The 15,580-nt window shown below is 32.9% G+C and overlaps 1 protein-coding gene across 1 annotated transcript; it reads right to left on the reverse strand.

Annotated features, from left to right (window-relative positions):
• Positions 1–1,038: 1,038 nt before the first annotated feature.
• LOC145582109 (uncharacterized) lies at positions 1,039–7,122 on the reverse strand. The gene is made up of 4 exons (XM_081639134.1): positions 6,798–7,122; positions 6,593–6,694; positions 1,954–2,080; positions 1,039–1,627 (listed from the first exon to the last, which is right to left on the reverse strand). The coding sequence occupies exons 1-4, from the start codon at positions 7,062–7,064 to the stop codon at positions 1,389–1,391; spliced, it is 735 nt and encodes a 244-aa protein (XP_081495260.1). The 5' UTR covers positions 7,065–7,122; the 3' UTR covers positions 1,039–1,388.
• Positions 7,123–15,580: the final 8,458 nt, after the last annotated feature.

Below are 15,580 nucleotides of genomic sequence, written 5' to 3' on the forward strand. Positions count from 1 at the left end.
CTTAAGCCCGCTGCCATAATGTCATATTGTATCACAATAATTTAATTATCATTTCTGTGAAATCTCTTTTTCCATCCTCTTAGCGGAATTCATACGGTGTTAATGTCATTAATTATTTATTTTATTTTATTATATTATTATAGTATCTAGACTCTATAGTTTTAGAGTCTTCCAAGTTTGTTTCAATCTATATTGGATTAGTATAAGGTGGATATGGGGGTTGAGGCGAGGATGGGGCGAATCTACTCTAAAATCCATACCCACAACCCGCCCATCACCTGTGGCGGGTACACTTTTTATACCTATTACCCGCCGCCAAACCTCCCTCCATCCTTGCCCCAGTGGGGTAGGGATGGGCCGAGCGGGTCTCCCATTTGACCCGACCCACTGCCATCCCTATACACCTCCTTCCTCTAGCGACAAAGAATGAAGACTACTCATTATGGTGTTTTGTGAACAACTTTGCCAATGAAGTTGAAATGGCTCAAATAAGGCCATTGAGAGAGTGCAAGGCACTTTCTACCTATCTGAGCAAAAGTGGCTCAAAATGGACTCCATAAAGAGACGTTAATATAGTGGTGGCAAGATGAAGAATCCACTTGATCATTTGAAGGATTTTGAGAAATGTTACGAAACTAACAACAGCAATGATGACACTTAAGATTACATCCTCTTAAAGCTTTTCTCATCTACTCTACCTTGAAATGGCTAGAAATTGAGGTGACACCCGCATCCTTCACCACTATTCTCATCAAAGAACAACCAATGCTAGATCAAAGATCCTAAACTTCCAACAAAAATTGAGTCATGGCATGTACACACCATGGAATCCGTACAGACCAACTTGTCCAAACATTATATAGAGGACTATCTCCCAATAGTTGGACTAGATCATACACTTTCTCATAATTGTAGATATCAAAGCTTCATCAAAGAGCATGTTGTTATGCAGAGGAAATGCACTAAAGAGCAAAGATGATGAACTCATCAATAAAAAAAGCTTCTATCTACTTTACATCTTGTGTTAGATAAATCAGAAAACAAACCAAAATAAATATATCAAAGTAATCGCACAAGTCTTTGTTACCCAAAAACCCTCCTCCAGCCCATTTCGAACACAACCCCGAAGAACTTTCTTACAAAAAGGGGGAAATACGCATCTAGGGGTTACACAACAATTCCGTCGCAAAACTTCCATATGGCTAATATATGAACTATTGAACTCACTGATGGCTCAGAATTCATCGTATATAATCAAGATTTCATCTCAGTGACATCAACTAAAAAGTCGTCATTGAAAAGTTTTGAAGTCTCTCCATGGCTGTAAGAGTCGATGCCATCTAGGATATATTTCAAGGAGCTACAAGTCACTGCTTATGCAAATTTCATCAAATAGTGTAATCTCCTTTATTATCCTCTAATTTGTCAAACAAAAGGTTGGTACCTGTGTCAGTATCATCAAGTTCACCAAAGAAACCACTAGCAGCATTTTCCTTCCGCAGACGACGCTCCTCTACAATAGCATCATCTGATTCTGTACACAAGCTACGCCTTGATTGTCGCGTAGGCCTTTCAGCAACAACAAATTTGTTTCCATCACGGATCCTCTCAGTAAATCCTGCCCAGACTGGAGGGAAGCAGATGTCAGATATAAGCTGTAGTTCCCCAACTTTGTCCACATAAGCTATTGTACTCCAGCAAACATTTCAGGATTCATAAACAGGATAAATATGCTAAAGTTCATTAGCTAAAAAAAAAGCCATTATTTTACTGATCTACAGAAGCATGAATTGTTTTGACTAAATGTAATAACTAATCCCCCCACCCACCTTCTCTTCCCCAAATACACTAAGAAAGACACAGGACACATTAGTATGGATTGCTAACCCAAAGCATTATATAATTAAGTCAGAGCGACAGTTCTGTGATTTAAGATGAATATCCAGTATATACCTCCAAAGTGATGAAGGACTATAGAAGCTGCTATAGTAACGTTTAATGAAGCAGTCCCACCTCCATATTGGGAAATATACACAAAGAAGTCACATATCTCACATTCCTTGGCTGAAAGGCCTGTTCCCTACAAGAAAATTAGCAATTAGTAATGGTACCCAAGATTATTCAATACTTTACTCACCAGTGTACATGAAGATTACCTCAGATTTAATGAAAATATATGACAATACGAAGTAAATTTGGATTAAACAGATATCTCTTCAGTAAAGGGAAATGGAAATAATAAATACACGAGAACTCTAGCCATAGAGATCTATATATCTAAAAGCCTCTGATTACTGCATGCAACACAATAGGAATCACTTACATTTCTAGGCAATATGTCTTTCAGGTGATGAAACTTCCAGAGACATTAAGCACTGTATCAGTTTAAAATTCTAAATTGTCCATGCAACTATACAAATACATGTGAGCGGACCTGATATTAATACTGTAATGGTAGCAAAATTACCACGGAGTATAAATTTAGTTATTTTAAGATTTGGAAGCTTTCATGGATTGTTTATGTGCAGCCGCTACAGTAGTTGTTTATATGTAATAGACTAATCTTAGGAGGGGTAATTTGGGAAGTATCATATTATCAGGTTTATAGTCCTAGCTTTAGTATAAATAGATAGAGGGGGGAAGGGTAAAGGCGGGCATGAATTGGGTTATTGGAAATAGAGAGTGGCAACCTCAAGTTGCTAATAGGAGAGTTGTAGGCTAAACCTACAACCTTTGCAAGCTTTCAGCCATTATCTATCAATTTATCAAGCTTTCATCTTTATTGATAATACCTTATTAAATCAAAATACAAGTCAGATTTGCTAGTCTATAACATTATACTCCCCCTTTCTTTTAGGTCTATTTAGATCTGCATCATCAAGCTTAAAAAGGCTTGAATTACAGCAACAAATTGGAAATACAGAAAGCATGGCTTACCAGTGTTTTGAGGGAGACAAACAAGGAGGATAGATTCTCCACAGGCTAAGAGATACTAACACGCGTGGGCACTTCCCCCTTTATTACCACCACCTCCCTACTAATGAAATCATACACAGTTGTGCACTGGTGCATTCCCCTTGTTACTCTTCCCTCTACTTCTACAGTATGTGTACTTGATCTGGGGGCTTGCTCGATCCATTACATTACAGAGTGGCCATATATTTCATTATTCATAACAGTTGTAAGTGTCTTGTTCTCCCTTGATTGCTAAACAACATAAAATGGATAATAACTAACTATGTGATACAATTTTGCCAATTCTTTTATTGTACTACATAAATAACTTACCCTCTAATATAATAGGATGGAACAACAAGATCTACAGTTATTGGCTAATATACAAGTTGGTACATAAATTCAAGCAAAAGGATAAAGATGTAAGAATAAAAAAATACACATCTTATTTTAAAGTACGCTCCCCATTTAAGCTTTTAAAAAAGAAAACAAGCAATATAATTGCAAATTATTACTGTGCATTGGAAAGGCATTCTTGAATTTATAGGTCATATTTCAAATTCAGAAAACTGGTTTAAATATGGTAACAAATACTTTTATCAAAAATTCAAGCATCAACCTCTCATCCTAAATTCCTCTTTAATTTTAAGTTTTAAAACATAAACAAGCAATATAATTGCAAATCATTACTATATATTGAAAAGGCTTTCTTGACAAAAGTTCCAAATTCAATTTCAGAAAATAGGTCTATCGTATCACATATACACCAAAAATTTCAAGCATTAGCATTCCTGTCCTACATCCAGAAAAATTACCAAAGAACTCGTTGATCTCAAAACTCAATATAAATAAATTAAAAAAATAAAAAATAAAAAAATAAATTTTGCTATAGATTAGTAATTCTGATTTTAATATTTTAGAAGAACAGATTAATTTAAGTGAAAGCTTGAGAATGATTTGATTAATAACACAACCAACGGTTACAAGTAATAGCTTTAGGCTATTAATCTCACAAGGTAGCTTGAGACTACTAGTCTCTCTCTTTTCTTAACTCACCAAATGCCCTTCTATGACATTCTACTCTACTATTTATACTAACAATCTCAGCAAGCACAATACAACCTAACATTAATGTATTTGGCCCCAGTATATTGCAGAATGTCAGGTATGCTAATTCATGTTGCCTCCTCTCCTAGTGGAATGTTAATCACATTTGTCTCCTAATGCATAGCTGTCCCCTCCTTTTTCTGAGTCTGTAGTTTCTTTCATTGTTGGTTCATCACAAATTTCGAATAGATGGTCAACCTATCTTAAGAGTTATGAATCAAGTCTTTCATCATAATCACTAGGGTTTAAAATGTTAGAGCTAATTACAACTTTGATGGATGTTGATTAGAATAAAAATATTATACAATTAATAAATAAAATAAGCGCATGAGAGTTAACAATCTAGTCAATCTTACTCCAAGCTCTTTACTGCATTACTTTGTCTTCACAGATCACAGAGGCTTTGAAATCTGGAACCTTATACCAAAAGGTAAAGATTCTACCAAACAACATTGGTTTAGTATCAAATATCTCCATAAGAAGGAATATAACCTCAATATACAGCTTCTATTTCCTCCCAGTTTGTTAGCTAATGGGGTGGATTGACTGGATTTGAATATTCTTGTCAAGAAATTCAAATATATATCAGCAAAAATAAGGTTTTTTTTTTTCAGCAAAAATATATATTTAATTAAGTAAAAATAAGTTAACTTCAGCAAAAACAAATTAAATTAAGCATATGTAAGTTCAATATATATAATAAACAACAAATAGGTTATACTTCTTTTGTTTCACAAGCATCATATTGACTTTATACATTATTCTCATATAAACATTAACCACATTTAATTATTAATATATATCAATAGATATCATCATTTTAATTGTTAGTGTTAATCTCAATATATAACATTAAGATATACTTTTTTTTATGTTTTTTAAATGAAATATAATAAAAGATATTTGAAGTCAAAGTATGCATTGGCAAACGCACATGTTCAAATTGATGCAACTATTGTGAAACGATGGAAATATTCGACAAAAAATAAGCCAAGTTAAGCAAAGGCTCAACTAAAATAAGCTAAGTTTATCAAAGATAAGTTAGCAAAGGAGAATAAAGCTTAAATCAGACCAAGTGAACCATACACAACAACTTAGATTATTGTACATTGACTCAATACATCTAGTTATCCAGAATTTTTATAAGATGTATAAAGCAAACTCATAAGCTTGCAGTTGTGAGGTGTACACATTTCTCCAAAAGCTTCACGTGTAGGATCACTACTTTGTTAAAAAATTAAAAGCTTGTACCCTATTTCAGAGTACTTATTCATTCAAATTCCAAACAAAACCAAACATAATTTATTTTATCATCTCAGCATTGTGACAACCAACAAAACATAATTTTACCAACTCTGAACTTTCAATCAAAAACTTAACTCCGTGATTAAGCAGCTTTTGATTGAATAACATCGTAAAATTGTCACTAATAATTCTTATCCTAAGAGTTCAAGTTGTACTCAACAGCCCCACTTAGTGCCAAAATTTGGATTATGCACCCGGTTGCACCCGTCTCAAACGAACACTCCCAAAATCTAAAATATGAGGGACTCTATAGTCTATACCCTACATTAAGACTAAAACAATAGAACATGAGCCCTATAAAAACTTAGGGGCTAAAACAAAAACATAAATAGAAACAATTAATCACAAGATCAGAAATTTTTACTTCATAACCACAGGAAATTTATCCCACTTTTTCATAATTTGCCATTCCTCCCTTTGTACTTTCTATCTTCAATTAATCATACAAATTTTATTGTAATATCAACCAAATAACAACACCTTACTTATCAAAATCTCAAAACCTTATAATATATTAATAATAACTCCTAATTTAAGCTAATTAAGAGAAAATATCTCCACAGAACTTTGTAATGCTAAGTTATGTTCTTTTCATATAAGGTGGCCGTGTATGGTAACCCCACACCCAAAGTAACCCCTTCATAAGGCTTAACTGTCATAATGTATAGCAGTAATTTCCCATGTTCAATAAATTTCAAGAGCAGCTAATTCTTCATTCAGTAAATCAAACCAAGCTTGATGCTTCAAAGCATTTCAAAAGTGATTATGTTCACGATGGATAGGAAGCATGAGCAAGTTTTGTGAACAGCACAAAAAGAGTAGAACTGACAGTCTAAGATACCACAGCCCAAACATGAACCAAAATTGATTAATTTGTCGTATTAGTCCTATAAAATGTTTTGTCAACAACACAAAAATAGTAGAACCGGTAGTCTAAGACACCACACGACACAAACACGATACCAGCCCAAACATGAGCCGAATTGATCAAATTGTCATATTAGTCCTATGATAAGTTTTGTCAGCAACATATAAATGGTATAATCAGCAGCCAAAGATACCAAACAACACAAACACGATACAAGCCTAAACATGACTCGATTCGATCAATTTTTCATATTATTCCTGCAAAAAATTTATGTGAACTAACGCAAAAAACAGTTTCCCCATATTGCTAGCTACTCTTGAATTAGATCAACAAAAAAAAGTTAACAAAGTAACCAACCTCATTGCCAAGCAAAAATGCAGTGCTCCTGCTAAAAGGGTGTTCATTAACAGGCTTAGCATCATTCGTAATCTCTACACCACAAATATCACAATTTCTCTCCTGAAAATCAAAAACCCAACAACACCAACAAATCCAAATTTATTCCCATTATTAAAATGAAAAAATTGAAGAAGCCATTTTGCTACTAAAACGAGGTTTAAACCTTGAGAAAGTTGCGAGCGTCTAAGAGAGAGTGAAAATGGCGGATACCGAGGTGAGAGACGGAGCCATGGTTGCCAAAGGAATTGAAGTCACGGCGGCCAACAAGAATTAATTCCGATACGCCAAAGGCGGTGGCGCTACGGGCTAATGTGCCGACGTTATGGCGCTTAGCAATGTTGTGCACCATTACATAGCTCTCCACCACCGCTGATGACTCCGGCGCCCGCACCGGTGCTGGTGCTGTGGAATTGGAACTGCTTTGGGTCATATTTGATGATTGGGGAAAACCTGTTTGATTGTAGACTCAGGGGTTTTTGGTTTCTGGGCTAACTTCGTTGGGTTTATGCTTTTCCTAGGTCCCAAATGATACTTTAATAACGAAAAATCGACAAAAATGACCTAACTTTACCTCATTCGTCCAAAATAATAAAAAATAATTCCAATTTTTGATTATTTTTTAATAATCCGAACTTTAATATGAATTTGCTTCCTATGATCCTAAGTGACCTGTAACTGGTTGAGTAGGTAAATTATTTTTTAATAAAAGTTAATTTACAAGTGTCAACATGTGATTGGTCGAAAATAACATTTAATTTTAAAAAAATGATTATAAGGTATTAAATAAATAAAAACACATAATTAACTATTTTAAAAATAATTAAAAAAAAAACCAATTTTAACACCCTAGCCACCAGGCCCCACCAACACCAACCCAGCTACATACCTCCACCACCCTACCTCCCCTAAGCCACCAGCCCTACATCCAACCCTACCACAATCATAGTAACCAAAACACCATCCCCACAACAACCACCTGACCCGAAAGCTTTCAGCCGTCAACCACCAAACTCGAAACCCCATTACAAACCACCAGAATCCGAAAACCTACCCATAACCACCCAAACTCGTGTTTTTAGGGCGGTGAGAGTGATAGCACAAAGGTCAGGACGGCCGAAATCAGAACGAGGGAAAGGGAGGGGGCCGAAATCGGAATGGGGATGGGGATGGGGGTAGAATTGTGACGGGGAAAGATCTAGACATGGAATTCGTGGGGGAAGAGGGGTTGACTCGACGCCGGTGCGGTGGGAGAGGGATTTGGGCTCGACTGGAGTTGGGGCCTTGGAGGACAGGGGATCGGTGTAGCGTGGTGGGCGGTGGGGATGGTGGTTTGGCTGGTGGGAGGTGAAGTATTTTTAATTATTTATTTAATCAATTTTTTATTTTTCTTGTAAAAAAATTAATTTTTTTTTTATTTTTTTAACTAATCAAGTGCCGACACGTTTCAGGTAACTTGTTATAACAAGTTAGATGACCTGTTGAGACCATTATAATCAATTTATATTAAAGTTCAAGTTATTAAAAAAATAATCGAAAGTTGAGATTATTTTGAGCGAATGAGGAAAATTTGAGATTATTTTTGTCAATTTTTCCTATAAATAAGACAAAACCTAATGAGCATCCCAACCATTAAATAAGAGAAAAATATTAAAATAAAAATAACATAAATTACATTATAAAAAAAATAATAAAATAAAATAAACATTAATTATATTGAACAATGCGTGATTTTGTCATATATTTATAACTTAATACTATTTTAAGCATTATACGAAGTATTCATTAGTTATCTAACGCCCCGAGATGCTCATTAGCAAGTTCCTATATTAAAAATAGGAAAATTTATCAGAAATTAGGCAACCTTTTTTTTCAAATAAAATTGTTCGTAAATGAAAGTCATACGACATCTACAAAGAGATTTAGGTCTACGAAATACATAATAATTGAATCAAACAAAAACATTCCGTAAGCAAAGCTATGATCGTTGTTGCAAATAGTACATTCTTCATACCCTCTTTTCATATCACTGTGATTTACAGCCTTCTTCGGCATGGGGGTTTATCGATCTGTTGTAGTCGTGCAAAAAAATTTTGCTTGATTCGTAAGATTGTAATCGAAATATTAACCTCTTTTTCGATGTCGCACAAATTTTTACCCATGAAAAAACTCTATTGCAATTCATGAAATAAAAAGGCAAATCCTCCCTCAAAAGAGAGAAGAAAAACCCGCTCTTTTGAAGGAACCAAATCCTCCTAAAGAAGAAGAAAAACCCTGACTTTTGAGGGATAAATGTTCCTCGTACAAGAGGAAGAATTATTATAAACCTAAAACAAGAGAAAAATCACACAAGAACACACAATTATTGGGGCTTTTCACTGGTAAAAACCGATGAAAGCCCCTCAAAATTCAACAATATAGGCTAGGGTTTTAGAGATAGGAGAGAGAGGCTAGGGTTTTTTGTTTTTTTTGTCCACCTTATTTATTTCGGTATTTATAACACATTAATATTGTTGTAATACGCATCGTATGCATAATATGAAAGGATTAAGAATACCGCCAAATATCACCGCTTAACTTCCCATGCAAAAGTAAATATTGCCGCTCTGAACATCATGCTCTCGATTAGACATTTCACTGCATGTTTAATATATCGAGTAAACACTGTTCATGCAGGGGTACTATAAATCCCCTCATAATATGAAGGAAATATACGCAACAATTATCGGAGTGTCTAAAAGCTTTATTTTGATCTCTTGGAAATCCTTTGTTATAAAACACGTTACCAGCACTAATTTGCTCAAATTACTCAAAAGGTAGTTTTGTTTTTTCAAATTTTAAATTTAATTCCAACTATCAAATTATTCATTACTCAAAAATTGAATACCAATATAATGGCCTAAATACATTTTGGAATAATATATCACTTTCACATATATATTTCGTAGTAGAGCGTAATGTCATACCTTGTGATACAATACAACTAGCCCGAGGAAGTACAAATCAAGCCCGAAACACTAACGCTGCCGAAGCCATCGAAATTCCACAAGTTGCCCCTAACCTCAATGAAAATCCCCCAGTACCACCAACAGAAACCAAACCCCCTCCTCCATAAACTAATAAGAGAGGAAGAGATGATAAAGATACCGCCACCACCGCTACTAGTAAACGTTGCCAAGGCGAATAATTGACCACTTTAAAGCAAATTAGCCACCTTTATGGAGGGCAAAATTTGCATTTTAAGCCGCCTATATGGACGGGCCAAACTTTCAAAATGTCGCCTTGATGGTCAGCTTACGTTTTATTTTGAGAACAAGGCCACCTAAAATGGTAGGTAATCTATGGCCGGAAGTACGAAGTTTAATTTCCTTTTATTACATGAATTTAATTTTTTCCTATTATTTCATGAAGCTAATTTATTTTTAGACTTGACTATAAGAAATTTTCTTCTAGCTCCTAATTATTTTGTATGAATATTTCTTTAAGAAGGAGGAAGAAAGAGAATTAGGATGTTAGTAAGAAGGAAGAAAGAGAATAGGATGACTAAGAATAAAGTGAGAGATAAGGACGCATAATACGAAAGAAAAATATGCCTCATGATACCAACCTTTATCATAACAACCATTTTTGAATGTCTTCTGTTTATTTTGCCACATGTAGAGTATGCATGTAAATTCATGTTGCATTGTTTTATTAAAATTGTGAACTCTACACTACCATCAAGATATGTACAAGCTAGCTTTATTATTATAAAATGATAATGACAGTTAAGAAATGGGATATTGCATCATATTGCATGTCCATGCAATCTGACAAAAGAAGACCAATTGGAAGGGACATATAGCCATGCATGCAAACTAACTAAGTGGGATTTACAACACTTTTAAATATAGGTCCAAGTACCAAGTTTTGGGATATTTTCTATGTACAAATCCTTTATAAATTAAATATAAAATTGTTTTATTTTATTTTATTGTGTATACTAATTTCTTTTTCTTTTTCGGTTAATAAATGTAAGCATTTGATTTAGGAATAGTCTTCATCAAAAAAATTTCTTTCGGCTGCAAATTTGCAATTTCCTTTATTCATTATATGCTTTGCCTATTATTCTTGTTCATTTTGCCTTTATTAATTTTTCGGGGTTTATGCTTTTACCAAGTTTCAAACCCCCAACCTCTTATTTGTAAGTTGGGTACTCGGACCACCACGGCTTGCATTCCTTAGTGATACTTTTTAGTTTTTAAAATCTTATATATGAAAAATATTTGACTTCCCTTTTACTAATTTATGAAATTTTTCATGAAATCAGAAATGGCTCGAATTGCTAATCGGGACTTTGAAATTTTAGACATTTCCGGAGGAAGATACCTAGAATGGTGGGTGGATGCAAAAGCCTACCTAAAGGCACAAAGCCTAGAACACGCTACCGCCAAAGAGGGAAACCCCCATTTTGATAGGCGTTAGAATGGTCGCATTCCACACTCAATCAAACACATTTACACTAGGTGAAAAATAGAGATCTCCATCGGTTCAAAACCCCCATTTGCCACCGGTTTTGAACCGGTGGGCATTTGAGGGGTGGGAATAACCCATCAAAAAGCCACTGGTTCAAAACCGGTGGCAAAAAGCCTTTAAGCCACCGGTTGACCGATGGGAATAAGGAGAAAAGCCACCGGTTAACCGATAGGAATATCCTTCCCCGCCATGTTTATTTTTTGGTATTGAAGAGAAAAGCCACCGGTTAACCGGCGGCATATAAGGTTTTTTTTATTTTATTTATTTTTTTTTTTGCTACAATATTTTATAATTAATAATAATAATAATAATAATATAATACACCCTGTAATAAAACCCTGTAAATTTTCAGAAACCATGTAATAATTATTAATTATGTATTATTATACAATTATTAATAATAATTATAATTAAATACGATTAATTATAATTAATAATAATTATAATAATATATAAATTGAAATAACAACGAACAATAATGATACATATATTATAGATATTAATAATCCCAAATGCAATACAATAAAAAAAGAGTGTCATATACATATATAAAAACAATATTAATTATTACTTAATAATGTAGTTAAAAAGTTAACAAAATATATTTTCAAATAGAAGTGAAATTTACAAATTAAAGATGAAAAAAGAAGCCAACATATCTTGAACTTCATTAAGTTCCTTGCTTGTCAACGGATTTTCCTTTTGTAACTTGCAAAACTAGGAATACATAAAAATTATGTTAGAATTAATTACTTAGGTTAAACATTATGCATGTATGACCTATTTCTTTGTAATAACATATCAATGTTACCTATTTTTAGCTGTCTAAGGCTTGAAATCACATTAAAAGTGCATTTTATTGAGTTTTAGGACGCATTTTACTCAAAATGGCCCAAATATGGCCTATATGACTTCCACTTTGCCCATTTTCTACATTTCTTATCAAATGACCAATTTATTTCTCATAACATGTCAATGTTACCTAATTGTAGGTGTTTAAGGCTTGAAATCACATTAAAAGATCATTTGACTAAGTTTCAAGACGTATTTCACTCAAAATGTCCCAAATATGGCCCATTAACTTCTACTTTGCCCATTTTCTACATTTCTTATCAAATAGCCTATTTCTTTCTCATAAAATTTCTATGTTACCTATTTTTAGGAGTCTAAGTCTTGAAATTACATTAAAAGTACATTTTATTGAATTTTAAGACCCATTTTACTCAAAATGGCCCAAATATGGCCTATATGACTTCTACTTTGCCCATTTTCTACATTTCTTATCAAATGACCTATTTCATTCTCATAACGTTTCTGCGTTACCTAGTTTTAGGTGTCTAAGGCTTAAAATCACATTAAAAGTGCATTTTATTGAGTTTTAAGACCCATTTTACTCAAAATGGCCCAAATATGACCTATATGACTTCTACTTTGCCCATTTTCTACATTTCTTATCAAATGACCTATTTATTTCTCATAACATTTCTATGTTACCTAATTTTAGGTGTCTAAGGCTTAAAATCACATTAAAAGTGTATTTTATTGAGTTTTAAGAACCATTTTACTCAAAATGACCCAAATATGGCCTATATGACTTCTACTTTGGTCGTTTTCTACATTTCTTATCAAACGGCCAATTTATTTCTTGTAACATTTCTATGTTACCTAATTTTAGGCTTCTAAGGCTTGAAATAACATTAAAAGTGTATTTTATTGAGTTTAAAGACTCATTTTACTCAAAATGGTCCAAATATGACCTATATGACTTCTACTTTGCCCATTTTCTTCATTTCTTATCAAATGGCCTATTTCTTTCTCATAACATTTCCACGTTACCTAGTTTTAGTGATCTAAAGCTTGAGATCATATTAAAAGTGCATTTTATTGAGTTTTAAGACCCATTTTTCTTAAAATGGCCCAAATATGGCCTATATGACTTCTATGTCGGTCATTTTCTACATTTCTTATCAAATGACATATTTATTTCTAATAACATGTCAATATTACCTAGTTTTAGGTGTCTAAGGCTTGAAATCACAATAAAAGTGCATTTTAATGATTTTTAGGACGCATTTTACTCAAAATGGCCAAAATATGGCCTATATGACTTCTACTTTTCCCATTTTCTACATTTTTTTATCAAATGACCTATTTATTTCTCATAGAATTTTTATGTTACTTAAATTTATGTTTCTAAGGCTTGAAATCACATTAAGAGTGCATTTTATCTAGTTTTAAAACCCATTTTACTCAAAATGGCCCAAATATGGCCTATATGACTTCTATGTCGGTCATTTTCTACATTTCTTATCAAATGACCTATTTCTTTCTCATAACATTTCTATGTTATCTAGCTTTAGGTTTCTAAGGCTTGAAACCACGTTAAAAGTGCATTTTATTGAGTTTTAAGAATCATTTTATTCAAAATGGCCCAAGAATGGCCTATATGACTTCTACTTTGCCCATTTTATACATTTCTTATGAACTGACCTATTTATTTTTTTATAACATTTCTATGTTACCTAATTTTAGGCGTCTAAGGCTTGAAATAACATTAAAAGTGTATTTTATTGAGTTTAAAGACTCATTTTACTCAAAATGTTCAAATATGACCTATATGACTTCTACTTTGCCCATTTTCTTCATTTCTTATCAAAAGGCCTATTTCTTTCTCATAACATTTATATGTTACCTATTTTTAGGGATATAAGGCTTGAGATCATATTAAAAGTGCATTTTATTGAGTTTTAAGACCCATTTTACTTAAAATGGTTCAAATATGGCCTATATGACTTCTATATCGGTCATTTTCTATATTTCTTATCAAATGACATATTTCTTTCTAATAACATGTCACTATTACCTAGTTTTAGGTATCTAAGGCTTGAAATCACAATAAAAGTGCATTTTATTGAGTTTTTGGACGCATTTTACTCAAAATGGCCCAAATATGGCCTATATGACTTCTACTTTTCCCATTTTCTACATTTCTTATCAAATGACCTATTTATTTATCGTAGAATTTATATGTTACCTAATTTAGGTTTTATGTTACCTAATATAGGTTTCTAAGGCATGAAATTACATTAAGAGTGCATTTTATCTAGTTTTAAGACCCATTTTACTCAAAATGGCCAAAATATGGCCAATGTGACTTCTATGTCAGTCATTTTCTACATTTCTTACCAAACAACCTATTTCTTTCTCATAAAATTTCTATGTTACCTAGATTTAGGTGTCTAAGGCTTGAAATCACGTTAAAAGTGCATTTTCTTGAGTTTTAAGACCCATTTTATTCAAAATGGCCCAAGAATGGCCTATATGACTTCTACTTTGCCCATTTTATACATTTCTTATGAACTTACCTATTTATTTCTTATAACATTTCTATGATACCAAATTTTAGGTGTCTAAGGCTTGAAATAACATTAAAAGTGTATTTTATTGAGTTTAAAGACTCATTTTACTTAAAATGGCCCAAATATCACCTATATGACTTCTACTTTGCCCATTTTCTATATTTCTTATCAAATGGCCTATTTCTTTCTCATAACATTACTATGTTACCTTTTTTTAGGTGTCTAAGGCTTGAAATAACATTAAAAGTGCATTTTGTTAAGTTTAAAGACCCATTTTACTCAAAATGGTCCAAATATGGCCTTTATGACTTCTACTTTACCCATTTTATACATTTCTTATAAAATAGCCTATTTATATCTCATAACATTTCTATGTTACGTAGTTTTAGGGGTCTAAGGCTTTAAATCACATTAAAAGAGCATTTTATTGAGTTTTAAGACCCAATTTACTCAAAATGGCCCAAAAATGACCTATATGACTTCTATGTCGGTCATTTTCTACATTTCTTATCAAATGACCTATTTCTTTCAATAACATGTCAATGTTACCTAGTTTTAGGAACTAAGGCTTGAAATCGCATTAAAAGAGCATTTTATTGAGTTCTAGGACGCATTTTACTCAAAATGACACAAATATGGCCTATATGACTTATACTTTGTCCATTTTCTATATTTCTTATCAAACGACCTATTTATTTCTCATAACATGTCAATGTTACCTAATTGTAGGTGTTTAAAGCTGGAAATCACAATAAAAGATCATTTGACTAAGTTTTAAGATGCATTTAACTCAAAATGGCCCAACTATGGCCTATATGACTTCTACTTTGCCCATTTTCTACATTTCTTATCAAATGGCCTATTTTTATATAATAAAATGTCATTGTTACCTAGTTTTAGGTTCAAAAAATTTAAATCCCCCTAAAATTGCATTTTATTGAGTTTTAGGACACATTTTACTCAAAATGGCCCAAATATGGCCTATATGACTTCTAATTTGCGCATTTTCTACATTTCTTATCAAATGACCTATTTATTTCTCATAAAATTTCTATGTTACCTAGTTTTAGGTGTA

This window comes from Chenopodium album, chromosome 15 (genome assembly GCF_948465745.1).
Source record: "Chenopodium album chromosome 15, dcCheAlbu1.1, whole genome shotgun sequence".
NCBI classification, from domain to species: domain Eukaryota; kingdom Viridiplantae; phylum Streptophyta; class Magnoliopsida; order Caryophyllales; family Amaranthaceae; genus Chenopodium; species Chenopodium album.